This window comes from Bubalus bubalis, chromosome 7 (assembly GCF_019923935.1).
Source record: "Bubalus bubalis isolate 160015118507 breed Murrah chromosome 7, NDDB_SH_1, whole genome shotgun sequence".
Classification (NCBI taxonomy): domain Eukaryota; kingdom Metazoa; phylum Chordata; class Mammalia; order Artiodactyla; family Bovidae; genus Bubalus; species Bubalus bubalis.
Window position 1 is genome coordinate 6,629,563 of NC_059163.1, and position 26,908 is coordinate 6,656,470.

General features: G+C 42.4%; 1 protein-coding gene across 7 annotated transcripts in view; it reads right to left on the reverse strand.

Moving 5' to 3' along the window:
• CD38 (CD38 molecule) overlaps positions 1 to 26,908 on the reverse strand; it is a 53,867-nt gene that overhangs the window by 15,480 nt on the left and 11,479 nt on the right. For 5 of the 7 annotated variants that reach the window (XM_006054954.4, XM_006054955.4, XM_006054952.4 and 2 more), the window contains exons 2-3: positions 5,598 to 5,724; positions 2,954 to 3,086 (exon numbers count right to left, since the gene is read on the reverse strand). In XM_006054954.4, the coding sequence (XP_006055016.3) occupies positions 2,954 to 3,086; positions 5,598 to 5,724 (260 nt within the window). The remainder of the gene's footprint in view (positions 1 to 2,953; positions 3,087 to 5,597; positions 5,725 to 26,908) is intronic. The other 2 variants (XM_006054953.4, XM_006054958.4) reach the window with 1 other exon arrangement.

Below are 26,908 nucleotides of genomic sequence, written 5' to 3' on the forward strand. Positions count from 1 at the left end.
TTTAAGCCAGACTGTAGAACAATAAAACATAAATTTAGGAATGGAAAGACAGCAAACAAAATAAGGGGAAGAGGTTAAAATCAGTAAAAACTGAGGCCAAAGAAGAAGGAAGCTGACAAAATAAAATGACCTATATGGGATTTAATTGAAAAGAAAGCAGTAATAAAGAACTCTAAATGGTAAATAGATGAGAAGTGGATGTTTATATACCTTTATATACCTTTAACTTTAAGAAAGAATTGAAGTGGTAAATTGAAAAAAAAAAAAAAAAAAGCTAAAAACTTTTAAGGAAACACATTTAAAAGCTAAAAGGATTAAATGAATGACCATCAAAAGCTGGAGCAGGTGGGCTCTTTACCACTAGTGCTCCTGGGAAGCCCAACTTACAATAAAGGAAATTTTAAAAGGAAAGCAAGAAATATGGCAAAAACTGGAAGTTAGCCAAAAAGAAAAAAAAATGGAGACATATTTATAGGTCATATTTCTGGGTGGAAAGTCTAGATTAAAAATGAATTGAAAATTACAAAATAAAAACACTAGATGAAAATATAGAAGACTTCAATCTCGCCTGAGGAAAACCTCAGCAAAACAGGCAACCCAGTAGCCAGATGGGACAGGGTTGACAGACTTCCCTGCCTTTCTGTAGACAAAACACAGAATATAAACAGTATTAAAAGAAAAACAGAAGCTGAGAAAAATAGATATGTGACAGAAAACAGGCAGGATATCATGTGGTTAAGAATACAGATCCTTCAGCCAGTAATCCTGGGTCTGCTCCAGCTCTACCACTCAACTAGCTGACAACTCACTCTGCAGCCCTGGGCCTCAGAAGACTTCTCATCTGTACAATGGGATCATCGCAGGAGTCCTGAAGGATTAAATAAGCAAATATTCATACAGCACGTAGAGCAATGACTGGGACTATTGTAAGTCCCAATAAATAGTAGCAATCACTGTTGACATATATGGAACTTCTTTAAGAAAGCAATAAACATCCCAATAAAAGGATTACTACATATGAGCTGTCAGTTAACAACAGGAATAGAAATGTCTACCCTTAAATACGCAAATATGCTGAGCCTCAAAATCAAAGCTAGGCAAACAACAAGGTCCTACGGTAAAGCACAGGGGGCCACACTCAGTCTCCCGGGATCAATCAGAATGGAAACGAATGCACATGTGAGTTTAAATGAGTCACTTTGCTGTACAGCAGAAACCAGCAGAACACTGTAAATCAATGATACTTCAACTTCAAAAACTGCAGGAGCTTCCCTCGTGGCTCAGGTCAGTTCAGTTCAGTCACTCAGTGGTGTCCGACTCTTTGTGACCCCATGGACTGCAGCACGCCAGGCCTTCCTGTCCATCACCAACTCCTGGAGTTTACTCAAACTCATGCCTATTGAGTTGGTGATGCCATCCAACCATCTCATCCTCTGTCTTCCCCTTCTCCTCTCGCCTTCAATCATTCCCAGATCAAGGTCTTTTCAAATGAGTCAGTTCTCTGCATCAGGTGGCCAAAGTATTGGAGTTTCAGCTTCAACATCAGTCCTTCCAATGAATATTCAGGACTGATTTCCTTTAGGATGGACTGGATGGATCACCTTGCAGTCCAAGGGACTCTCAAGAGTCTTCTCCAACACCACAGTTCAAAACCATCAATTCTTTGGTGCTCAGCTTTCTTAATAGTCCAACTCTCACATCCATACATGACTACTGGAAAAACCATAGCTTTGACTAGACAGACCTTTGTTGGCAAAATAATGTCTCTGCTTTTTAATATGCTGTCGAGGTTGGTCATAACTTTTCTTCCAAGGAATAAGTGTCTTTTAATTTCATGGCTGCAGTCACCATCTGCAGTGATTTTGGAGCCCCAAAAAATAAAGTCTGACACTGTTTCCACTCTTTCCTCATCTATTTCCCTTGAAGTGATGGGGCCAGGTGCCACGATGTTTTCTGAATGTTGAGCTTTAAGCCGACTTTTTCCCTGGTGGCTCAGTGGTGAAGAATCCACCCGCCAATGCAGGAGACATGGGTCGATGCCTGATCCAAGAAGATCCCACATGCCAGGGAGCAACTGAGCCCATGGACCCCAACCACGGAAGCCCACGTGCCCAGGAGCCTGTGACCGCAACAGCAGAAGGCATGGCAATGAGAGGCCCACACACGGCAACCAGAGAGTAGCCCCCGTGTGCCCCAACGAGAGAAAAAGCCCACACAGCAACAAAGACCCAGCACGGCCAAAAATAAATACATAAATAAAAATCTTTTTTTTTTTTTTTAAAAAAGAGTGCATCCTTTTTGTATTTGGAAGCAGTGGTAAGAATATAGCCCACATCTGGGCTGAAGAAGCCACCACACTAAGTTTGTTTTTTTTTTGTAAGTAAAAAGCAATAAAATCATATTAAGAATAAAATATATAAAGTAAAAGAATAAAATGATATAAAGTAAAAATGGCCACATTATAAATAAAAAGAGAAGGAGAAAAAGAAGTCAAAGCACAGTCAGACTTTCTCGGCAGAAATACCTTCCCACAAGGAGGTGTTTTTGGTCTTTCTAGGAAATAAAGGAACCTCTCATCTCTGGCAGAGCTGCACACAGCCTGAGACAGAGAAGCCCAGCATGTGGCCCCTGGGGGCTGTTCTGCAAATCAAGGACTTCTGCCTGGTTCTCTTGGAGGCTCCTCCTGCCAGAGAATTCTTTGGTCTTGAATGACACCCTTAGAGAAAGCAGACCACCAACCATTCCAAAGCAGGCTACACCTTCCCTCAGGAAGGAGAGAATCAGGAAGCTTGGACAGTCCCAAATCCTGAAGTCATTTTTTTTTTTTTTTTCTAGAAAACATGAGCTGGCCTACAGAATGCTGTCTTCCATCGGCCCGAGGAGCACTCACAGAGCACCAGGCTCCTGCGCCCTGCACTTCCCCGGGGCCACCCCACGCGGCCCCAGATCTCACCAGAAGAGCCTGGCTCTCCACACCAGCTGAGGTTGTCCGCAAGGTAACCCAGCAGCGTGTCCTCCAGGGTCATCAGGTGCCACTTTTTCGCGTATTGATGAGCCAGCTCCTTCGTTTTGCTCCAGAAGACATGCTAGGAAAAAATAAACACAATCTATTATTGAGATCAACTTACTAAGTTGAATAAAAACACCAAATCTGCATCTTTTTTAAATTAAAGGAAACATAGGAAACATCACATAAATCACCTGTATAAGGACGGCGGGCATCATCAATTTCTGTGTGTGAGTGAGAGTGTGCATATGTATGCGTGTGTGCTTGTACATGTGTGTGTGTTCTCTAGGTCACAATGTAAAGTGAAGTGGTTTTTCTGGACTGCAGGAAAAAAGCCTGAAAGCCACTAATCGGTATCTTATAATAGGACTTCCCTGCTGGTTAAGAAACTGCCTGCCAACACCGGGGACACAGGTCTGATCCCCCATGTGGGAAGATCCCACACGTCGAGGGACAATGAAGCCCGTGAATCACGACTACTAAAGCCCGCACCTCCCAGACTCCCTGCTCTGCAACAAGAAAAGTCACTGCACTAGAGAAAAGCCTGAGCTCAGCAACAAAGACCCAAAATTAAATAAATAAAATAAATTTAAAAGTTCAGCCAAAGTTAAATAAATAAAAAAGTTTTAAAAATCTTAGAATTTTTAAAGCTCCAAACACATCTGGGGAAGGCATTAAGAAGTTCCAAATTCCTAAAGTTCTTGGCAAAACAATTTTTTCTACATGCCATTTTCTGGGAGAAGTGCTCGTTGGTTCTTAAAGAGCTCTACAATCCCCGCTTTCCCCCTCAGATCTCTCCTAGCCCCTTACAAACAAAGGAAAAGGACACAGTGAACTCTGTCAGGGACACTTGTAAAGTCCAGTGTCAGAACCTTCTTCTGTTCCATGGATCTGTTTGTTCTCAGTAGGAGGCAGTGGAGGGTGCACTTTGCAGCCAGGCCCTGGAGTCTCGCTGCCTTTATAAAACCCAGCATCACTGCTCACTAGCTCTCTGACCTCCGGCGACTAAAGAATCTCTAAGCCTCGCATTCCCCATAGGTAAAATGGTGTGTGTGCGCTTAGTCGCTTCAGTCATATCTGACTTTTTGTGACCCCATGGACTGTAGTGCACCAGCCTCCTCTGTCCATGGGATTCTCCAGGCAAGAACACTGGAGTGGGCAGCCATGCCTTAGGGGCTTCCTTGGTGGCTCAGATGGTAACACGTGCACCTACGATGCAGGAGATCCGGGTTCAATCCCTGGGTCAAGGGAGATCCCTGGAGAAGGGAATGGCAACCCACTCCTGTATTCTTGCCTGAAGAATCCCATGGACAGAGGAGCCTGGAGGGCTACAGTCCATGGGGTCACAAAGAATTAGACATGACTGAGTGACCAACACTTGCCATGTCTTCCTCCAGGGGGTCTTCCCAACCCAGGGATCAGACCTTGGTCTCTTACGTCTCCTGCACTGAGACCCTGGTCTCTCACCTCTCCTGCATTGGCAGGTGGATTCTTGACCTCTTAGCCACCATCGATAATGATGGCAAGGAAGCTCTGAGACGCTGAGACGAAATGAGACAATACAGGCTAAGTGCTTGTCCCTGGCAGTGGTCCCATCACTAATTCAGCCAGCGTCTCCTGGGTGGTAATCTACGAGCAGCTCCTCTGTGAAAGGCCTTGTGCATGTTGTGCCAACCAGAGTGCCACAGTGACCGCAGCTCTAACAATGGGAGGAGACGCTGTAATTTGTGGCTTTAAGGCTTCAGGGCTACATGAAGATGATTTGGGGCACACTGAATTTTCACCTTAAACGCCGATTGTAGAAAAGATGCACTCCATGGGTGTGGGGGGTTTACGATGGAGGGGACACATGTATACCTATGACTGATTCATATTGATTTATGGCACAAACCACCACAATACTGTAAAGTAATTATCCTAAAATTAAGATAAATAAAGTTTTTTAAAAGGAAACGATGCACTCCATTACAGACCTTTTCCAGTATAATTACTGTATTAAAATTCAGGCCTGTCTGGCTCTAAATCTTGAACCCTGTACATTTAAGCTGGGCACTCTCAAGACCATCAAACTCAGTCATCACTGGTCCCCCAACTCATGAAGTCTCGGTATTCTTTCTGGTTAAATGGAGATACTGGTGCCTAACCTGCCTATTTCACAGGTTCACAGTGAAAACCTAACAGGATAAGGCTCAGAGAGTCCTTTATAAGCAAAAAGGACACTCAGAAAATTCAAAAAGGCATTGATGTTACCATCATCGCTATCACCAGAGGTTAGGGAGAGTTTTGAGTTTTATCAGGTGGATTACTTTTGTTTGGATTGGGTTGGGATGTACGCGAGGTTTGTTTTGCCTGATATTTGGCCAACTTTCCTTTCCTCTTTCTACATCCCCAATCCTCTCTCTCATCTCCTGTCCCCCGGGGTGTCCTGAATCCCAGTGACATCCTGGTCTCCCAAAGGCCCACAAGCTCCCTCCCCGCCAATCAAGCCTACATCCTAATGTCCAATTTTCCTCTTCCCTCACCCTGATCATGACCTCTTCCTTTTGGCTTTTATGCTCAGTTTTTAAATCCATAACTTGGCCCCAGTTACCTGGCCACAAGGCACAGTGGGAGGTGCCAGGTCCATCAGTGGTTTGTAGTCTTCCTTTGTCGCTTTGCAGGGATCCTTGGAAATGAAGGCACTCATGAATGCCTGCCTGATCGCTTGGCAGTTTCTGCTTTTGTGAGATAAAGACAGGAAGCAAAGTAAAAGATGAATAATTCGATTTCAAATATATGTTTAGAGCACAAAGCCTCCCAGGTGGTGCTAGCGGTAATCAATCTGCATGCGAATGCAAGAGATGCAGGAGACAGGGGTTCCATCCCTGGGTAGGGAAGGTCCCCTGGAGGAGGGCATGGCAACCCACTCCAATATTCTTGCCTGGAGAATCCCATGCACAGAGAAGCCTGGTGGGCTATACAGTCCACAGGACCACAAATGGTTGGACACGACTGAGCGCACACACACACCAAAGAAGTTTCACTGAGAAAGTCACGGTGTGCCAAGTGGTTCATCCACACCATTGCGTCTCATGCGTACAGCATCCTTATGGGATGAGCATCAGCCTCCCCACCCTACAAGGTCCCTGCCCTCGTGAGGTTCCTCTCTGGTCAGAGAGGCAGATCGGACACACACAAGCAAATAAGCTAACAAAATAAGTACAGGTGATGATAGGAGCGTAGGGAATCAGTGGGGAATTTTGGTGCAATGACCACCTTAGGAAGGCTGGTCAGGAGATGGCTCCCTAAGACTAGATGTTGGGAAGGGGTGCGGTCCAGGCAGAGGGCCCTGCAAGTGCGAAGGCCCTGAGGCAGAAAAGAACTTGCTGATTTTGAGGAAGTAAGCGAAGAACAAGGGGAGCAGAGGGGAGAAGTCAAGTCAGAAAAGTAATTGAGAGGAGATCATGCAGGCCTTTTAGACCAAGGAAACGGTTCCAAATCTTACCTAATTACTAGGGGAAGATGGTGGATAGGTGGAAGCAGGGCGGTGGCTTCTGCTGACTCTTTTTTTTTTTTTGAAAAATCATTTTGAAAAAAATCTGTGCCGGCCTCAAAGATGGAGAGAAGTCTTTGAAATAGAAACTCGAACCCCATGGCACCCTCCAAACAGCCCCTGGAGGAGAGCGGGCAGGCAGGCAAGGCAGCAGAAATGGAGGGGGGTGGGGTGCTGCTGAAGGAGACCGAACTGGACCTTCCCTTGTGAGTTTGTGTTGCAAGTGAACCCGAGCCCTTCAGTGGGGCAGGGAGTGGGTTTCCATTGGCAGAGCTAAGCTATCGTCATCAGGACAAACTCTGGCCTTTGGACTTGGCATCCCAAGTATAATATCAGATCAGACAGCTGGACCCAGGGGAGTGAGGACGAGCCTCCTGTTTCTTATTCCCTCTGAGCCTGCTTTGTCCCTGCAGGGCACTAGCCAAGCAGTCATTCCAAGTGTCTTCTGCCTTCTTGACTCAGGCTGGCCAAATCAAGTGGCTCGTTCCTCCTGATAAGCCCAGGAATCAGGGAATATCAGCGAGGCCCAGCCCCTGTGGCCTTCCCTGGTGGCTCAGTGGTAAAGAAACCACCTGCCAATGCAGGAGATGTAACAGACGTGGGTCTGATCCCTGGGTTGGGAAGATCCCCTGGCGAAGCAAATGACAACCCGCTCCAATATTCTTGCCTCACGGGAAATCTCATGGACAGAGGAGCCTGGCGGGCAACAGTCCATGGGGTTGCAAGAATGGAACACGACTGAAGAGACTTAGCACATGAAGGATTAACCCCATCCCCTTTGCCTCCTGGCAGCATCCAGGGAAAACCAGCCTCCTTGAAACTTGCCCAAAATCTCATAAAACAAGTCCGAATCCTTTAAGTCCCTTCTAACATCCTTAGATGGAGAAGGAAATGGCAACCCACTCCAGTACTCTTGCCTGGAAAATTCCATGGACAGAGAAGCCTAGTGGGCTACAGTCCGTGGGGTCGCAAATAGTCGGACAGGACTGAGCGACTTCACTTTCTTTCTTTCTATAGTTCCTTTTGGAGAAGGAAATGGCAACCCACTCCAGTGTTCTTGCCTGATGAATTCCATGGATGGAGGGGCCTGATGGGCTGTGGTTTATGGGGTTGCAAAGAGTCGGACACGACTAAGCAACTAACATACAACATCCTTAGATGGAGCCCTCTCCTGCCCCTGTGCATCCCTAGGGTAAGCGTCCAGTTGTTCTGCAAAGAGCAATAAACCCACCTTGTTCAACCACAGGTGTTCTTGTGTGGGTGTTCTCGGGGGATGGGGGTAGGTGGGCAGGCATCGACAGTAACCAGCAATCTGAACTGTTTTTTGTTGTTGTTGTTTTTCAGGCACTAATTTGTGTCCAACTCTTTGCGACCCCATGGACTGTAGCCCACCAGGCTCCTCTGTCCATGGGATTCTCCAGGCAAGAATACTGGAGTGGGTAGCCAGTCCCTTCACCAGATCTTCCCAACCCAAGGGTCAAACCTGCGTCTCCTGCACTGCACTGTAGTGACTTAGCAGCAGCAGTCTCAGAGCTTAGCCACCTGCCCAAAGCCAAACAACAGTCAGCAGGCAGGACAGGTGCCTTACCGCCAAGCTTCTCTCTTTCTGCTAAACAATGCTGCCCACTTCAGGAAATTTTAAATCATGTTCCTACTTATCCCCTGCTACTGCTGCTGCTAAGTTGCTTCAGTCGTGTCTGACTCTGTGCGACCCCATAGAAGGAAGCCCACCAGGCTCCCCCGTCCCTGGGATTCTCCAGGCAAGAACACCTGAGTGGGTTGCCATTTCCTTCTCCAATGCATGAAAGTGAAAAGTGAAAGGGAAGTCGTTCAGTCGTGTCCGACTCTTAGCGACCCCATGGACTACAGCCTACCAGGCTCCTCCATCCATGGGATTTTCCAGGCAAGAGTACTGGAGTGGAGTGCCATTGCCTTCTCCATACTTATCCCCAGTCAATCCTAAAGGAAATTGGAAGGACTGAAGCCGAAGCTCCAATACTTTGGCCACCTGATAAGGAGAGATAACTCATTGGAAAAGACCCTGATGCTGGGAAAGACTGAGGGCAGGAGGAGAAGGGGACGACAGAGGAGGAGATGGTTGGATGGCATCACTGACTCAACGGACATGAGCTTGAGCAAGCTCCGGGAGTTGGTGATGGACAGGGAGGCCTGGTGTGCTGCAGTCCATGGGGTTGCAAAGAGTCGGACATGACTGAGTGACTGAACAACAATAACAACTTATCCCCAGAACGAAGTTGAGTCCTAACAGAAATTAGGATCCAGTGGCTCAGATGGTAAAGAACCTGCCTGCAATGCAGGAGTCAGTGGATTCTCAAATTTGAGGCTCCTGGAAGCCTGCGTTGAAGGTGAAGACCGCCACCTACTGGGAGGAGAAAGATTGACTGCATTCTCTGAGGTGGTGAGGATTTTCTCAGCAGAATCTCAAAATCAGAAGGCTCTTCAGGCGGAAGGAAAGCCTTCATTCAGTCACCTGGAAAATATTTATTGAGCATCTGCTATGTTCCAGGCACATTTATGAATATACCAGTGAACAAAATAGACAAGACCCTCTGTCCGGGGTGAATTCCATTCTACCAGAGCAAGACCCATATAATAGACAATAAAGATAATGAGTATTACAGAGTATCCTAGCAATTTATAAATTCTATGGGGGGGAAAAGGGGAAAACAGAACAGGAGAAGAGAGTCAGAAGTCATGGGGAAGAAGTGTCTGTGTTGGGTGTTAAACAGGGAGGACAGCAGATAATATTTGAGCAAAAGATCAAAGGAAGCAAGGAAGTTAGTCTCACAGACACCCACCGCACTCTGGGCAGAAGGGACAGCGTTCACAATAGCCCTGGTGCCTGGTTGTTCCAGAAACAACAGAGAAGCCAGTGTGGCTGGAGCAACGAGCAAGGTGGACAGTGGATGGAAGTGAGGTCAGAAAGGCAATCCCACTGGGCCGAGCAAGCTTCTACTCATGGCGAACTGAGGAGACATACTGGATGCTGAGTAGGGGAGGAGGCGCATGACGTTACTTAGGTTTCACAGCATTTCTCTGACTGCTCTGTTAAATATAGTCTGAAAATCGGAAGAGGCAGAGAGAGGTTAGCAACTTTCTGGGTTGAGCTGCGCTCCCAGACCAGTAATCTGGACAAGTGCCAATGGTGATTTGCACCAGGGTGGCAGCAGACGTGATAAATTGATTCATTGCAGAGTTCCTAACAGATAGGATAGGTAGTGTTAGAGAAATAGGAGTCAATAATTCCAGGGTTTGGGGCCTGAGACGCTGAAAGGATGGAGTTGCCATGAACTAGGATGGAGAAGTCTTTGGGTCGAGGTGGTATTGATCAGGATATGTAATATATTGTATCGGTTCAGTTCAGTTCAGTCGCTCAGTCTGAACTGGTGACCCTTGTCTGACTCTTTGTGACCCCATGGACTGCTGCATGCCAGGCTTCCCTGTCCATCACCAACCCTGGAGATTGCTCAAACTCAAGTCCATCAAGTCGGTGATGCCATCCAACCATCTCATCCCCTGTCGTCCCCTATTATGCTATAAACTATATATTAAATACCACACATTATGTACTATATGAAAACTATATACTACATATTATATCAAAGTAGAACATATACATGTATATTAAACTATAGGAATGCAAAAATTGGAAATATTAACAAATTTAACAAAATATATGCAACTTGTACTCTGAAAACAAAACATTGCTGTGAGAAATTTTCAAATGCCTAAGGGCTTCCCTGGTGGCTCAGATATTAAAGAATCTGCCTGCAATGCAGGAGACCTGGGTTTCCTGGGTAGGGACGATTCCCTGGAGAAGGGAATGTCTACCCTCTCCAGTATTCTTGCCTGGAGAATCCCATGGACAGAGGAGTCTGGCAGGCTACAGTCCTTGGGGTTGCAAAGAGTCAGACACAACTGAGTGATTAACATTTCAAGGAAATACATATACCATATTTATGGGGTGGAAGGCTCAATATTAAGATGGTAACAAATTCAGCATGCTTTGTTAAAAATATTGACAACTTGAATCTAAACGTTATTATACAAGCTAGCCAAACCAATCAAAGGGAAAAAGCTAGAGGACTTACATTATTTGATTTCAAGATTTACTAAAGAGCTTCAGTGATCTAGACAATGTAGGAACCATGAAAGAATTTATATAAATCAAAGAAGTAGAAGAGAGGGCAGAAAGAAACCCATACATACTTGATGCTATAGATTGAATGTTTGTGTCCCCCCAAAATTCATAAGTTAAACCTGTTTCCCAAGGTGATAGTATTTGGCAGTGGGGCATTTGAATGGATTTAACATCCTCATAAAAGAGACCCAGAGAACTCCCTCCTTAATCCCTGTGAGGACACAGTGAGAAGGGGCCTTCTTTGAACTAGGAAGTGGGTTCTCAGCACACACTGAATCTTCTGACATCTTGGTCTTGGATGTTCAGCCTCCAGGACTGTGAGAAATAAATTTCTGTTACCCATAAGCCACCCAGTCTATGCTATTCTGTTATAGCCTCTGAAATTAACTAAGACATGGTCAACTGACTTTCAGGAAGGGAGTCAAAGAAGGCAAGGGAAAGTTTTTTCCATAAATGATACTACAGTTGTGTCCGACTCTTTGCATCCCTATGGATTGTAGCCTACCAGGCTTCTCTGTCCATGGAGATTCTCCAAGCAAGAATACTGGAGGGGGTAGCCATGCCGTCCTCCAGGGGATCTTCCTGACCCCGGGATTGAACCTGAGTCTCCTGCTTGGCAGGCAGATTCTTTACCACTAGCGCCACCCGGGAAGCCCAAATGATACTTTAGCAAAGAAGTTTTCATATGCAAAAAAAAGAAATTGACTCTCACTTCACACCATACACAAAATTAACTAGAAATTGATTAAAGACCTAAAGCACAAGTTGTATAAAATAAAATGAACAAATTGGATCTTATAAAGGTTTTTTTTTAAGAAAATTTTGGTCCTTAAAGCACTCCATTAAAGAAGATGAAAAGGCAAGTTACAAAGTGAAAGAAAACATCTTCTGATAAAGGACTCATTTGAAAAGACCCTGATGCTGGGAAAGATTGAAGGCAGGAGGAGAAGGGGATGACAGAGCATGAGATGGCTGGATGGCATCACCGACTCAGTGGACATGAGTTTGAGTAAACTCTGGGAGTTGGTGATGGACAGGGAGGCCTGGCGTGCTGCAGTCCATGGAGTTGCAAGCCGTCAGACACGACTGATCGACTGAACTGAACTGATAATGGACTTGTATTCAGTATAAATAAAGCACCTACAACTCAACAGTAAGAACAAAAACCTAATTTTTAAAAAATTGGCAAAAGACTTGAATACATACTTCAATAAGTCCATGAGATGATGTTCAATGTTACTAGTCATGAGGGAAATGCAAATTTAAACCACCATTCAAATACCACTGCAAGCCCACTAGAATGGCTAACACATAAAAGCCCGACGATAACAGTGTTAGCAGGAATATTCATACCCTGATAGTGAACACATAAAGCTATGCCATTACCTTGTGAAACAGTGTAGCGGTTTCTTAAACAGCTGAACCACAATGGCTCAGCTATTTTATTTCTGGAAACTTACCCAAGAAAAATGAAACCACATGTCTACACAGTAACTTGTATACTAATATTCATAGAAATTTTACTCATAATATCCAAAAAGTGAATACAAGTCAAATACCCATCAACAGATGAACGGATAAACACACTGTGGTATATATACACACAAGTGACTACAGGGCAGCAATAACAGGGAAGGAACTATTAGTACAACACGGATGAATTAAAAAAACACCACGCCATAGCCGCGAAGGACACCAGAGACAAAGATATGGAGTATGTAACTCTGTTTGCATAAACTTCAAAGAAAAAAAGTAAACTAACAGAAAGTAGAGGTACCCTACTCAATATCAAGACATTAGTAATTTAAACAATGTGGAGTGGTTTAGAGATAAAAAGATCATAAAACATATTAGAGCCCAGAAATGAACTAATAAACCTGATATGCAACCAAAGTGGCATTATAAAGCCCTTCATAAATAATAGATCATTTAATAGATGGAACTCACAGAACTGACTATCCAACTATAGGGAAAAAAATGAATTCGGTTCCTACCTTATATCACACACAGAAACACATTCCAAAAGTATAAAACACTAATGAAAATCAAATGTCTTAAAATTTTTTTATTATATGTGACATTCTGTGGCCTCTGGTAGAAAACAAGTTCTTAAATAAGATACAAGGGACTTCCTTGGTGGTCCAGTGGTTAAAATTCCAAGCTTCCAATGCAGAGGGCATGGGTTTGATTCCTGGTCAGGGAATTAAGAGCCCATATGCCCTGCAGTGTGGCCCCCCACAAAATAAATATTTTTTTAAAGATGCAGAAAGGCACAACCATAAAAGATAATATGAGTATATTAAAATCTTCAGTAAGACAAGGGACCTGATAAATAAAGACAGGTCAAACCACAGATAGGGAGAAGTTATTTGCAAGCCACATAACTGATAAAAGTTTAGAATCCTTATACATTCAGTATGAAGGAAAAAATTCAATATAAAAAACAGGCAAAAGATAAAAATAGGCATTTCACAGAAGAAACCAGAATGACTGATAAACACATTGGAAAGTGATCAATTGTGTTAGTCTTTATACATTCAGTATGAAGGAAAAAATTCAATATAAAAAACAGGCAAAAGATAAAAATAGGCATTTCACAGAAGAAACCAGAATAACTGATAAACACATTGGAAAGTGATCAATTGTGTTAGTAATCAGGGGAACAAAAATTAGAGCCACAAAAGATGGGCAAAACATTTTGACAATTTCCAAGTGCTGGTGAGGATGCATGGTAACAAGCAAATTCACACTACTTTTGTGAAGGGAAATTGATACCACAAATTTGGAGGCCAGTTTGGCCATATATGATGTAGCAGACAGCTTTGCTTTCCAACCCAAATAGATATCCTTCACTCTTCTTCCCTACTGACAAAGTGTGTCTCCTATCATAGAGATTTCAAATATCAAACACTCACTTTGCAAGCCTCCTCTGCAGTTTGGGGAGCCATGTACACCAGTTCTGGCTAATGAAGTTCAAGGAGGAAGCACAGAGGCAATTGAAGGAGGCCTCTGGGAAGGATGCTATTCCTTGATAAGGAGACTTGCAGGGAAGGCAGTCTTGCCATCCCCTGCTCTCTTTTCCTGAGCATCATGGTATAAGGACATAATGCCTGGAACTGCAGCAGCCGTCTTGTGACAAGAAGCACAAGGATGAAAGCCACCCTAGGGAGATGGAGGAATGGAAGGTCCCAAGTGATGGATGAGCTGCTGAACCTACCCAAGGACCACCCCACTTCTGTATGTCCTGTTATATGTGTCTATTAAAAACCTCTTGTTTTAGACCTCTTATAGTTGAGTATGCTTTTTCTTGTCACCAAAAGTATCTTCACTGATACACCCACTGTTATGAGCTAAATTGTGTTCCCTAAAAGATGTTTAAGTTCTAACTGCCAGTCCCTCAGAAGGTGACCTTATTTGGAAATAGGATCTTTGCAGATGATCAAGTTAAGGTGAGAATAAGGGTGATCCTTTACCCAGTATGACCAGGGTCCTCAGAAAGGGTGGAAAATTTGGACCTAGAGACAGACACACACAGAAGGAAGAAAATGTGGAGACACAGGGAGAATGCCATCTGCTAGACAAGGAATGCCTGAGGCATCTAGACACTGGAGAGAAGCCCGGAACAGAGGCTTACTCATGGTCCTCAGAAAAAGCCAAGCCTTCTAACACCTTGACTTCAGGCTTCTGGCCTCCAGAACTGTGGGACAAGAAATTCCCATTGTTCAAGCCACCCAGTTTGTGGTGGTTTGTTAGGGTGGCTCTAGCAAACTAATGCACCCAGGAAGGGTGAAAACGGCACTCTGTGGCTTAGGAACTCTGTTTCTAGCTAAACATCTGAGAAAAAACACAGGCACAAGTAGATGTGTGTGTTTCAGCATGGTTTAGGTCAGTGAAAACTGAGAATAAGGGAGAATTTGCTGTGTAAAACAGAGCGCTCAACCCAGTGTTCTGCGACCACCTAGAGTAGCGGGATGGGAAGAGAGGTGCGAGGCAGGCTCAGGAGGAAGGCGTGTGTGTACCTGTTCTGACTCATGTTGATCTGGGGCAGAGACCAACACAAAACACCGTAGAGCAACTCTCCTCCAATAACTGTATTTTGTTCTACACTTCTCAATGCTGTACAATTACAATCTGTGATAGTTAAAAAAAAAAGAAAAAATTTTAAAATAAATATATTAAATGCATACCTTTAGAAAAAGGAAATCTATTCATAAATGTAGGATACAGTCATTCACTAGGCTACTATGCAGCAGTTAAAATGAATGAACTAGTGTTCATATAGCAACATGAATAAATCATTAAAATAATGTAATTGAAATCACCAAAACATATTGGTAAGGGACAAAAGCAAAGTTCATTCTACAGGGCAAAAACACAAAACAAATACAAACTAGATTTCAAATGCAATATCATCTTTCCTTATCAGATTGACAAAAATCAGAAAGTTTTTAAAATATCCTGCGTAGTTAACATACGAGGAAATAAAGCTTCGCTGCCTCATGAAGAGGATTGCTTCATCAAGAGAAGTGTGTCCATGTTTTCAAAATGTAGGATGGTAAATATTTTGACTTCTAGGAGTCTGTCTCACAAACCCAAGGATTTTATTGCAGCATAGTTTGCAATCTATTGCAAAAGTTTAAAAAGTTTAAAGTGAAGTCACTCAGTTGTGTCTGACTCTTTGCAACCCCATGGACTATAGTCTACCAGGCTCCTCCGTCCATGAGATTTTTCAGGCAAAAATACTGGTGTGGGTTGCCATTTCTTACTCCAGGAGATCTTCCTGACCCAGGGATTGAACCCAGGGTCTTCCATATTGGAGGCAGACGCTTTACCATCTGAGCCACCAGGGAAGTTTTAAAACAATCTAAATGTCCATCAATACAAGTCTAAAATCTGGTAAATCTATAAAGTGGAACGCTATTATAGAATGAGACAGAACTACACTGATAATCAAGATACACTATTCAGTGAAAAAAAAAAGTGAGACACAGATGAAAGACTGTGTGCAGAAAAAAGAATACATGCATATGCGCTCATATATTCAGAAGATATTTCTAGAAAGATACAGGTGAATCAAGTATTGCTTGCATCTGAGAAAGAAGAAAATTGAGGGAAGATGTACTTTGATTTTTATCTCTAACATGTTGTTTCTTTGAAAATTAGGGGGGAAAGATCGGAAGGAAGTATGACAAAAGTTTTGTTGTCAGTTAATTCTGCATGATGAGTAAATGGATATTTGTTCCACAGATATTTCAGTGTGTTTAACATTGTCATGATTTAACGTGTTTAAAAGAAAAGACTTGAGAGGATATATGAACTGAGGAGTAAGGAATATTGAACAAGGAGAAGCATGAAGAAAACTAGACCTGTCAAATACAAAACGTACAACATTCAGCATAAATGGATATATTCATAATCTTGGTTTCCGAACCTTTAAAATAATTTTTTATTTTAAAGATCAACAATTCATGAATGGAAAAGCACCCCATTTAGCAGACAGAAAGGAGCTCCAAAGAGCTGTACAAAATGAAATATGAGTGGGAACAAAGAAGTTAGGCTAGACAAGAAAAAAAAATGCAAGCCTTTAAAAATTTTTACCAAGAAGTACTTAAACATGAAATCAGATCCCCCAAATACAAACAGTTACCTTTGATCTCAGTCTCACACATTCCTCTGTAGTTTTAAATCTCTCCAAGTTTCCATACAAAACTGCATGTTTTCCATCTTTCTTTACTCTTAAAGAATCCCCAAGGAGATTTTATTACTGCTGTAGACAAGCTAATTCATACACAGACTTTTACTCCGAAAAACCTTCATTAGAAGGAAGAAATTTTATTATGCACTTTACAATATTTAAACTGTGGGGTGCCAAAGACAGAAACAACTTTATAATGTTTGTTTGATAGTCACAATAAGAGAAAAGAAACATCTTAACCATGGCAAGGCAAATATGGATCATGGTTAAGTAGAAGCATGGGCGGAATTGTTAACATCACTTCAAATCAAGCTTTACTAACTGCTTCAAATCATCCAGAGACTCAAGAGGTAGATAGCTTTCTGCTATATAAATGCATTCAGGTAGAATGTAGATTAGCAATTTTTTCAATGTCATGTTATTGGGGAAATTTGAATTTTATCTATAAAACTACTTAGCTGAAGCCACCCATTTAAGCAGGTATACAGCTTCCTTTTGTGAATCTCCTTAATTTTTGTGGTATGCCCCACTAGTATTTAGAATTCCACTTTGGGGCTTCCCTGGTGGCTCAGACGGTAAAGCCTACAATGCAGGAGACCTGGGTTCGATCCCTGGGTTGGGACGATCCCCTGGAGAAGGAAATGGCAACCCATTCCAGTATTCTTGCCCGGGAAAATTCCATGGATGGAGGAGCCTGGCAGGCTATAGTCCATGGGGTCACAGAGTCAAACACGACTGAGCAACTTCACTTCACTTCACTTGGGGGTTAAGTGATTTTGTATTCTTCTCTACATTAAAAAAATTTTTTTTTCCAAGTGTTCTAAAAAGGGCATGTTTTACTTTTAAAATTAGAAGAAAAGTCACTGCAAGGAGAAGGAATGTCATTCTCATGCATCACTTATTCAAGCTTCTGACCTCAGGTTTCATGTTCTCTTTTATCTTTAAAAACAACCTTCTCATGATCCCTCCCAGTTTCAGAGCAGGTATTTACTGGTGATATTAAAACAAACAAACAAACCATGATCCCCTACTGAGAGAGTCAATTCCTAGGCAGGTTGATAAGAAGTCCAGGGTTCCCAAGGAGGAGATAGGAGTCTGGAATTCTCAAGGAGGAGGAAAGAACAAACTTTGTTTCCTCTACATTCCTTAGCCTTAGTCACATAAAACATTTTTTCTTTAAGCCTGGAACTGATGATTACACAACAAAGGACTCAGTTTAAACTCTGTCCTAAGGATTATGTAACAACAATGTATCCTGCTTGAGGACGGTTTCTCCTTCCTGAAAACCTTCTGGCTAATCCTGTTATCCTAAAATGTAAATTATGGGAGTGGGTCTAGTAAAATTTTTACAACCTTGAGACATTCTTTTGATTTATTGTAATAATTAATTTAAAAATATATGACTCCCTTGCAAACAGCAGCAAGGGGGGCATTCTCCACGCCCTTCTGATGTCTATGTCAGAAGCTTTCTCCGAGCCTTTTCTTAACTTGAATAAAAATCTGCTACACAAAAGCTCCTGAGTGATCAAGCCTGGTCCCTGGTCCCGAAGCTAAATCTTCTTCAGAGGTCACGAATCCAGCATCGTTCACCATAAGCTATCACTGCTGTCCACTCAGATCAGCTACAAAAACGTGCGAATACAATCACTCGTTCCTTTCCACGCACACACGGAAGCAATTCTTGATTTCATCTAGCGCTGAGTTTCATGTTTCCGTCTCACCATCTTGCATCTGTTCTTTACACAGTGAGTGTGTGTGTGACAGTCACTCAGTCGTGTCTGACTCTTTGTGACCCCGTGGACTGTAGCCCGCCAGGCTCCTCTGTCCATGGGGTTTTCCAGGCAAGAGTACTGGAGTGGGTTGCCATTGCCTTCTCCAGGGGATCTTCCCGATCCAGGGATCGAACCCAGGTCTCCTGCATTGCAGACAGATCTTAACACCACAATTCATTTAAGGAAAAGTTTGTCCTGGTAGTTTTCTGAACTGAGGCAAGAAAAAGATCTTTAATGGCAAAAAAAAAAAAAAAAAAAAAGGCAATGCCTGACCATTTCTAAAATCATTCATTGCAAAAATGAAAAAAGAAACTCTTAACTGACCCATATTTAACTGAGTCTCTGCGTTAACCACCACCATTTTTCACTCCCTCTATACAAGTTGCTTGCCTTCTACACAATTACTAGGCTACTTCCTAGGATACCCAAGAGCTTCCATTTTTACTCATTTGATTCTTTATTTACCTATTCTTAAGTAGGTGTATGCCTATTCTTTTTGCTTTAATTATACCCTTTCATTAAATTGTTTGCAAATAAATTGGATGCATGAAAAAAGAAAAACTTTTTTCCTGTGAAAACTAAGTTGAAGTTTTGGGTAAAAATGACCAAGATGAGTCACTTTAAAAATGTTGCTGAGTTTGATATCAGTAGGTCAGTTGTCAAAGACCTTAGAAAACTGTAGAAATTTAGACGCATTCTTTACCTAGACAATTTCTCAGTCCACTTCAAAGAAGCTGTCTCTCAAACTAGCCCCAATTTCTCCCATCTTGGATCCCCCCCTTATCCATCCAAGCACCATGTCATTTCTGCTCTCCTTTCCAGCAAGACTCCTAGGGAGAGCTGTCTAGTTACAATTTCCAGTTCCTCTTTTCCCTTCTTCTTCTTCAGTCCACTATGACAGGCTTTCACCATGACCACTCCTCTAAAACCCATCTTGTCAAGTCATTGATCCATTGGTCAATTTTCAGTTTTCATCTTGTTTAGCCAGTCAGAATTACTTGAAGAAGACCAGTGATACTTCCTCCACATGAAACATCAGCTTGAATTTCTATGCACAGTTGACTTTCACATTCATATCTTCAGCCCAGACCTCTCCCCAGTACCCTCACTCATAGCAACCAGCATCCTATTCAATGTCTGCACTTCAGTGACAACGGGCAATGCAAAGCTAATACGTACAGAACCAAACTGGTGGTTCCTGGCCCAACTTGCTTCACCTGAGTCTTTCCCTTGTTAACATAGGGAAATGCATTTTTCTGGTAACTCAGCCCACAAACCTCAGAGTTTTATTTTTTTTTATTCTTTTTTTCTAATATCCTATATTCAAGTCCATAGCAAATCACACGAAATCTGTTTTCAGAATATATCCCCTTCTTACCCCCATCCATGAAGACCAAATCCGCAATCACTTCTCACCTCAACAACCACATGAACTTCTCCATGGCTTCCATGACTCTTCCTACCATTTATTCTCAACCCAGCAACCAGAAGGATCCCTTTAGTACTGTGTCAGACACTTGTACACCACTATTCATCATTCTATACATCACTATTCATCACTAGTGGGATGCATCCTATATCCTAAGGACCAAAAGAATCATAAAGATATTTACACCTTTTGCTAATAGCAATAATAATACACATATAATTATTTAATTATTTCATTTATACATATGAAAGAAAATACATGATTATGTTAATGCTATTAGGAACCAAGATTTTTAGTATCAAAGAAAGATACAAACATAAATTTAAAAATATTAGATTAAAAACCTTGCATCCTTTACATTGGAATAATCAGTATGAGCTCTTAACTTCTCTTTCTTGAAAAGGATATATTTTCTAGCATCATCTACTAAAAAGGCCAAATAGTTAATGATTATCCAGTGGCAATTAGCACTCTGATGTAGTCTGAATAGTGATCTAAGGAACTGATACTCATTCAATTCAGTTCAGTTCAGTCGCTCAGTCATGTCCAACTCTTTGCCACCCTATGAACCACAGCACACCAGGCCTCCCTGTCCATCAGCAACTCCCAGAGTCCACCCAAACCCATGTCCATTGAGTTGGTGATGCCATCCAACAATCTCATCCTCTGTTGTCCCCTTCTCCTCCCACCTTCAATCTTTCCCAGCATCAGGGTCTTTTCCAATGAGTCAGCTCTTTGCAGGAGGTGGCCAAAGTATTGGGAGTTTCAGCTTCAACATCAGTCCTTCCAATGAACACCCAGGGCTGATCTCCTTTAGGATGGACTGGTTGGATCTCCTTGCAGTCCAAGGGACTCTCAAGAGTCTTCTCCAACACCACAGTTCAAAACCATCAATTCTTTGGCACTCAGCTTTCCTGACAGTCCAACTCTCACATCCATACATGACCACAGGAAAAACCATAGCCTTGACTAGACGGACCTTTGTTGGCAAAGTAATGTCTCTGCTTTTTAATATGCTGTCTAGGTTGGTCATAACTTTCCTTCCAAGGAGTAAGCATCTTTTAATTTCATGGCTGCAATCACCATCTGCAGTGATTTTGGAGCCCAGAAAAGTAGTCAGCCACTGTTTCCACTGTTTCCCCATCTATTTGCCATGAAGTGATGGGACCAGATGCCATGATCTTAGTTTTCTGAATGTTGAGCTTTAAGCCAAATTTTTCACTCTCCTCTTTCACTTTCATCATGAGGCTCTTTAGTTCTTCTTCACTTTCTGTCATGATACGCATTAAACATATAAGAAATCATGAGTTCAAAGTGATACTTAAAAAAACTCATAGGTCACCTCTAGAAGTTGATAGAGCATTAACCAATTTGTTATTCCATAAATTGATTTTTTAAAAAAGGTAAAGAAACAAGCATCTATCCTGTTTTTCTTTCATGGACTCTATTTCAGGACAACCAAATTGTTGGTGAAAGATAGCCTTCTGTTTGTAAGAATCAGAATAAGAAGTGCAAAAGAAATTTTACAATTAGATAATATCCATTTTACTCATCACTATTAAATGCACATGTTTTTATTTTTTAATGCTACTTGGTGATTGTATACATAATATCTGGCCTAAGATTTTTTAATTTCAAAAAATTACATTGTATTTTCAAATTTATAATTTTCATCTTCTTTTCTGTCCATTTCTAGTTTTTGTTGTTCAAGTTACATTCATCATTGTAGACTCTTCTGTTTAGTTTGCACTTGCTAAGTTTTTTAAGGTTGAGAAATTGATAAACAGTAAATAGGACATTTTCTATGGATCTAAGTAAAAGCATTTTGACAGAAAAGAAAGGAAACATCCATTTTATAGCTCCTATGGAAATAATCAATCTTGGCAACACTCATCAAATGCTGTTAAACTAATTCAATGAAAAGTTGTTGTGGAACTTTATAATGAATGAATTAGGTGGTTAATGGCCAATTTTGTTAACGCCCCTAAATGAGAGACAACGTGACATTATGTGTCTCCTGAGGTGATGCCCAAGGAATTCTACAGCTCCCTCTATGAAGCATTCCTGACCTCTCCCAAATCTAATCTGACTCTAACCTAGCTCTCTGTCTGCAGGTCATACAGGGACAGGAGATGTAAGAGGCGGGGGTTCAATCCCTGAGTCCAGAAGATCCCCTAGAGGAGGGCATGGCAACCCGTTCCAGTATTCTTGCCTAGAAAATCCCATGGGTGGAGGAGCCTGATTACAGTCCATGGGGTCACAAAGAGCTGGAAACAGCTGAGTGACTGAGCCCACTCGCCACAGGGACTAGTGAAAAGTGAAGTTGCTCAGTCGTGTCCAACGCTTTGTGACTTCATGGACTGTAGCCTACCAGGCTTTTCAGTCCATGGAATTTTCTGGGCAAGAATAATGGAGTGGGTGCCATTTCCTTCTCCAGGGGATCTTCCTGACCCAGGGATCGAATCAGGGTCTCCTGCATTTCAGGCAGATGCTTTACCATCTGAGCCACCAGGGAAGCCCACAGGGACTAGAGGAAAACATAAAATGAAACCAGGAGCCAAATCCAGCAGGTAGGAAATTCTACAAGACAAATCACCGAATCTCTTCAACAGAGTAACAGGCTCTTAAAACTGATTATGAATTAAAGGATACTAATAATCCATCCTTGAAGATACTTAGAGGATACTTCAGATAGCTGAATGTAATGAGTGAATTTTTACTTGAACAAATCAATTATAAACTACATGATTTTTAAGAAAATCATAGAAAACTGAATGCAAGTTGGATATTGGATAACACTGAAAAAATGCTCTTTATTTTGTTACATGAGAGTATGGTATTACATTGGCTTGAATTTTTTTAATGTTATTTTTCATTCAAGATTCAGACTGAAGTATTTACAGACAAAGTAATGTGAAGTCTGGAATTTGCTTTAAAGAAAGTGCTTTAGGGCTGCGGTCCCCAAACTATTTGGCACTCGGGATGGGTTTCATGGAAGACAATTTTTCCATGGACAGGTGGGAGTGGGGTGGTTTCAGGATGATTTGAGTGAATTACATTTATTGTGCACTTTTATTATTTATTTATTTATTATTTATTTATTTATTTATTATTACATCAGCTCCACTTCAGATTATCAGGCATTAGATCCCAGAGGTTGAGGACCTCTGCTTTAGGGGGAAAAAAAATGTGAGAAGACAGATTAAAGAAGAATAGCAGGATGTTAATAATTTTTGAGGTTGAGTAATGGGTGGTTGCAGCCATGAAATTAAAAGACGCTTACTCCTTGGAAGGAAAGTTATGACCAACATAGATAGCATATTCAAAAGCAGAGACATTACTTTGCCAACAAAGGTCCATCTAGTCAAGGCTATGGTTTTTCCTATGGTCATGTATGGATGTGAAAGTTGGACTGTGAAGAAAGCTGAGCACCGAATAATTGATGCTTTTGGACTGTGGTGTTGGAGAAGACTCTTGAGAGTCCCTTGGACTGCAAGGAGATCCAACCAGTCCATTCTGAAGAAGATCAGACCTGGGTGTTCATTGGAAGGACTGATGCTGAAGCTGAAACTCCAATACTTTGGCCACCTCATGCGAAGAGTTGACTCATTGGAAAAGACTCTGATGCTGGGAGGGATTGGGGGCAGGAGGAGAAGGGGACAACAGAGGATGAGATGGCTGGATGGCATCACTGACTCAATGGACATTAGTTTGAGTGAACTCCAGGAGATGGTGATGGACAGGAAGGCCTGGCGTGCTGCAATTCATGGGGCCGCAAAGAGTCGGACACGACTGAGTGACTGAACTGAACTGAACTGAATGGTCAAAAGGGGGTTGATTATTATTTTCTCTAGTTTTATAAATGTTTAAAGATTTCTGTAACAAAAAGTTCTGATCCTATGCGTGTCCTTGCTGCCTCAGTGCCTTTGCACATGCCTTTTCTTTTGCCTAAAATGCTCTTCTGCAGACATTTCTAGTTTTTGCTGTCCCTCTTTCTTCAGGTCTTTACCAACCTGTCGTCTTTCACCAAAGCCTTCCTTATTTTATTACCGTACTTAAAACTCTAAGCACTCCTTCCAGCACTTGTCACCATCCGTCCCACGACATATTTTTTGCTTTCTAGTCTGTGCCCCACCTCCCACTAGAACATCTGTTGCATCTGAGCGAGGATGTAGTCTGTTTTGTTCACTGCTATATCCCCAGGATCTAGCAGAGTTTATGAGACATAACAGAATCTCAATAAAAACTTACTGAATAACTGTGTTATAAAAAGTAGACACAATTTGGAAATAAAGCCAAAAGATGGGCACACATCCTTTCATTGTCCTTTGGGGTCACTGTTCAACAAGCTTGTTGTTATTCAATTGCTAAGTTGTGTCCAACTTTTTGCAACCCTCTGGAGCCAGGCTCATCTGTCTTCCACCATCTCCCAGAGATTGCTCAAATTCACATCCATTAAGTTGGTGATGCTATCTGACCATCTCATCCTCTGCCTCTCCCTTCTCCCCCTGCCCTCAATCCTTCCCAGCATCAGGGTCTTTTCCAATGAATTGGCTTTTTTGCATCAGGTGGCCAAAGTGTTGGAGCTTCAGCATCAGTACTTCCAATGAATATTCAGGGTTGATATCCTTTAGGATTGACTGGTTTGATCTCTTGCAGTCCAAGAGACTCTGAAGAGTCTTCTTTGGCATCACAATTTGAAAGCATCAGTTCTTCAGTACTCAGCCTTCTTAATGGACCAAATCTCACATTCATACATGACTACTGGAAAAACCATAGCTTTGACTATATGGACCTTTGTTGGCAAAGTAATGTCTCCGCTTTTTAATAAGCTGTCTAGGTTTGTCATAGCTTTCCTTCCAAAGAGCAAGCGTCTTTTAATTTCATGGCTGCAGTCACCATCTGCAGTGATTTTGGAGCCCAAGAAAATAAAATCTGCCACTGCTTTTACTTTTTTCCCTTTTATTTGCCATGAAGTGATGGGACCAGATGCCATGATCTTAATTTATTAATGTTGAGTTTTGAACCAGCTTTCTCACTTTCCTCTTTCTTGACAAGTTTACTCAAGAATGAATTAATTATCTAGCAGGTTGTGTCTTTGTCCCTTCTACTGACTCTCAAATCTTATGAAGTTTGATGGTAACTTATAGATCTCATCTGTTAGAGTTGCAAATAATTTCTGTCTGATAGAAAAGATATTCCCAAAGGTTATGGCTTCTTATTGCCTTGCAGAACATTGACCAGTTTTAAATCTAACCTACCAATCTATTCTAATATTCCCTTTAAAATACTTATAAGTGATCCAGTGCTTCCCAATGTTCTCTGAGTGGACTTCATCATTTTGCAGATTCCCTTATAAGTGAATAAATAAATCTTTGACATGTGTTGATTCTGTACATTATAAAAGTCATACTCTAAGCATTTTGAAACTCCTGCTTTGACAAATGAATTCAAATAAATTATTCAGTTCAAATAAGTTGTGGGACTTCCAAGGTGGTCCAGTGGTTAAGACTCGTGGGCTTCTACTACAGGGGGCACAGGTTCAATTCCTGCTTGGGGAACTAAGACCCCTCATGCCATGTGGTAGCAGCAACTACAACAACAATAACAACCAAAAAAGCTCAACAAAAAGGTTGTGATGAGCTGTGCACATCTTGGCAGATATTCTTGGCTTATATTTTTTGCCTCTTGAGGCTCTGATTCTGCCTTGCTGAGCTATACAACACACATCTGGTCCACTCACAACAAGACTCTTTTCCAACTGGGTAGAGGACATCTGGTCACCTACGGTCCCTCCCATCAGATTTGTCTTAACTGCACAACTTTAGGCCCTTTATCCTATGTCCCCTCCAACTGCCCCTACTCCAGGACGGCTCTCATTTGTTACTCACTAGTGCACTTAAGCATCCATATCTGAAAGTCCATATTGCAAAGTGAAGGGGAAGAATATCCCCAGGTGAAATAAATAATATTTTATACTTATCTACCGATAAGCAATGTGATTCTGCTGCAGAATCACAAATAGATGTCATCTCTCAGGACTATTCTAACCAACTGCTATCTATCTATAGGGCAGGCTGAGGTTGAACCCAGACTCACCCTAACGTGCTGTGATCAGTCGGCAGTGGCTTCCAGGGACCCAGGATTAGTGTGCTTGGTGTGAACCACATCCTTCTTGACCCAGTTCCAAGAGGTGATGGTTCAAGACGTGAAATAAACCACAAAGCCTATGGCTGATAACTAGCGCAGGCATGGCACTCTGCTGCCTTTCCTGCAGAAATTTGCAGTATGTCCCAAAGCACAAACATTATGACCTTGCCTCACTAAATGGAGACCTGTAACCTCACCCAGCAGCTTAATGACTCACCTTTGAGATGACGGAGGAGAACACCTCAGTCTAGAGACAGCAGAAATGCTAACACACTGGGAACGGGTTGCCTCTGGCCTCAGACTTGCTTAGAACAGCCTCTTTTGGAAACCACTGAATGGGAACGCAGTCAGTTCAAAAGCCAGTTCTACCATTTAGCCAGCTCTGACCATGGGAAAAGCACTCCCTGTCTCTGTTTCCTCCTCGTTTGAATGGGCCTGATGATTCCAAGGGTAGAAAGAGATGAGTTTCGGTCCCCACTCTGCCGGGACTAACTTTAAGATTGTCTTCATGCACTGATACAGTCACAGAGAGCCCGGGGCTCAGAAAGACTTCACTTAGAGTTTAATGCTCTGAAGTTACTGTCTGGAAACTTTTAAAAACTTTACCTTTGCTTTTGTGTTTCTACAAGAGAAGCCCAATAGAACACTGGAAGGGGCGCCAGGGCCTTGAAGCCTTGGCTCACATATTGTTCCCCATCCACTGCTTCTCCACCTCCCTGGGGCAGGATCTTGCCTGTGAGGACCCTTCCTCACTCTGCCTACCAGCAGGAGGGTCCAGTGGAGTCAGGCACCCCTTCCCTGTGTACCAAGTTGTGGGAAGCAGTCCAGCACCTGTGAGGGTCTGAACTCTCCCTGCCAGTAACCCCTATGCTCAAGGGGACCCTGCAACCAGGAAAGGTTAATTTTGAATTTCTGCTGGATCTGTTTCTGTGACTGGAACCCGCATCTTGCCCATTTTGTTATTATCTGCCTGCACAATGGCCGGCCTCAGGGAGATGAGCTGAGCAACCCACCTGTGAAGGTCTGCAAGGAAGTGAAACTAACACATCTCCCTGCCTGAGACTTGCCATTGTGGGGGACATTTGTAAGGACTGAATAGTCTTTTTATTTAGTTTCCTCACCTCCCTGCATCTCTGATCCATTAAAGAACCTGGCTTCCAG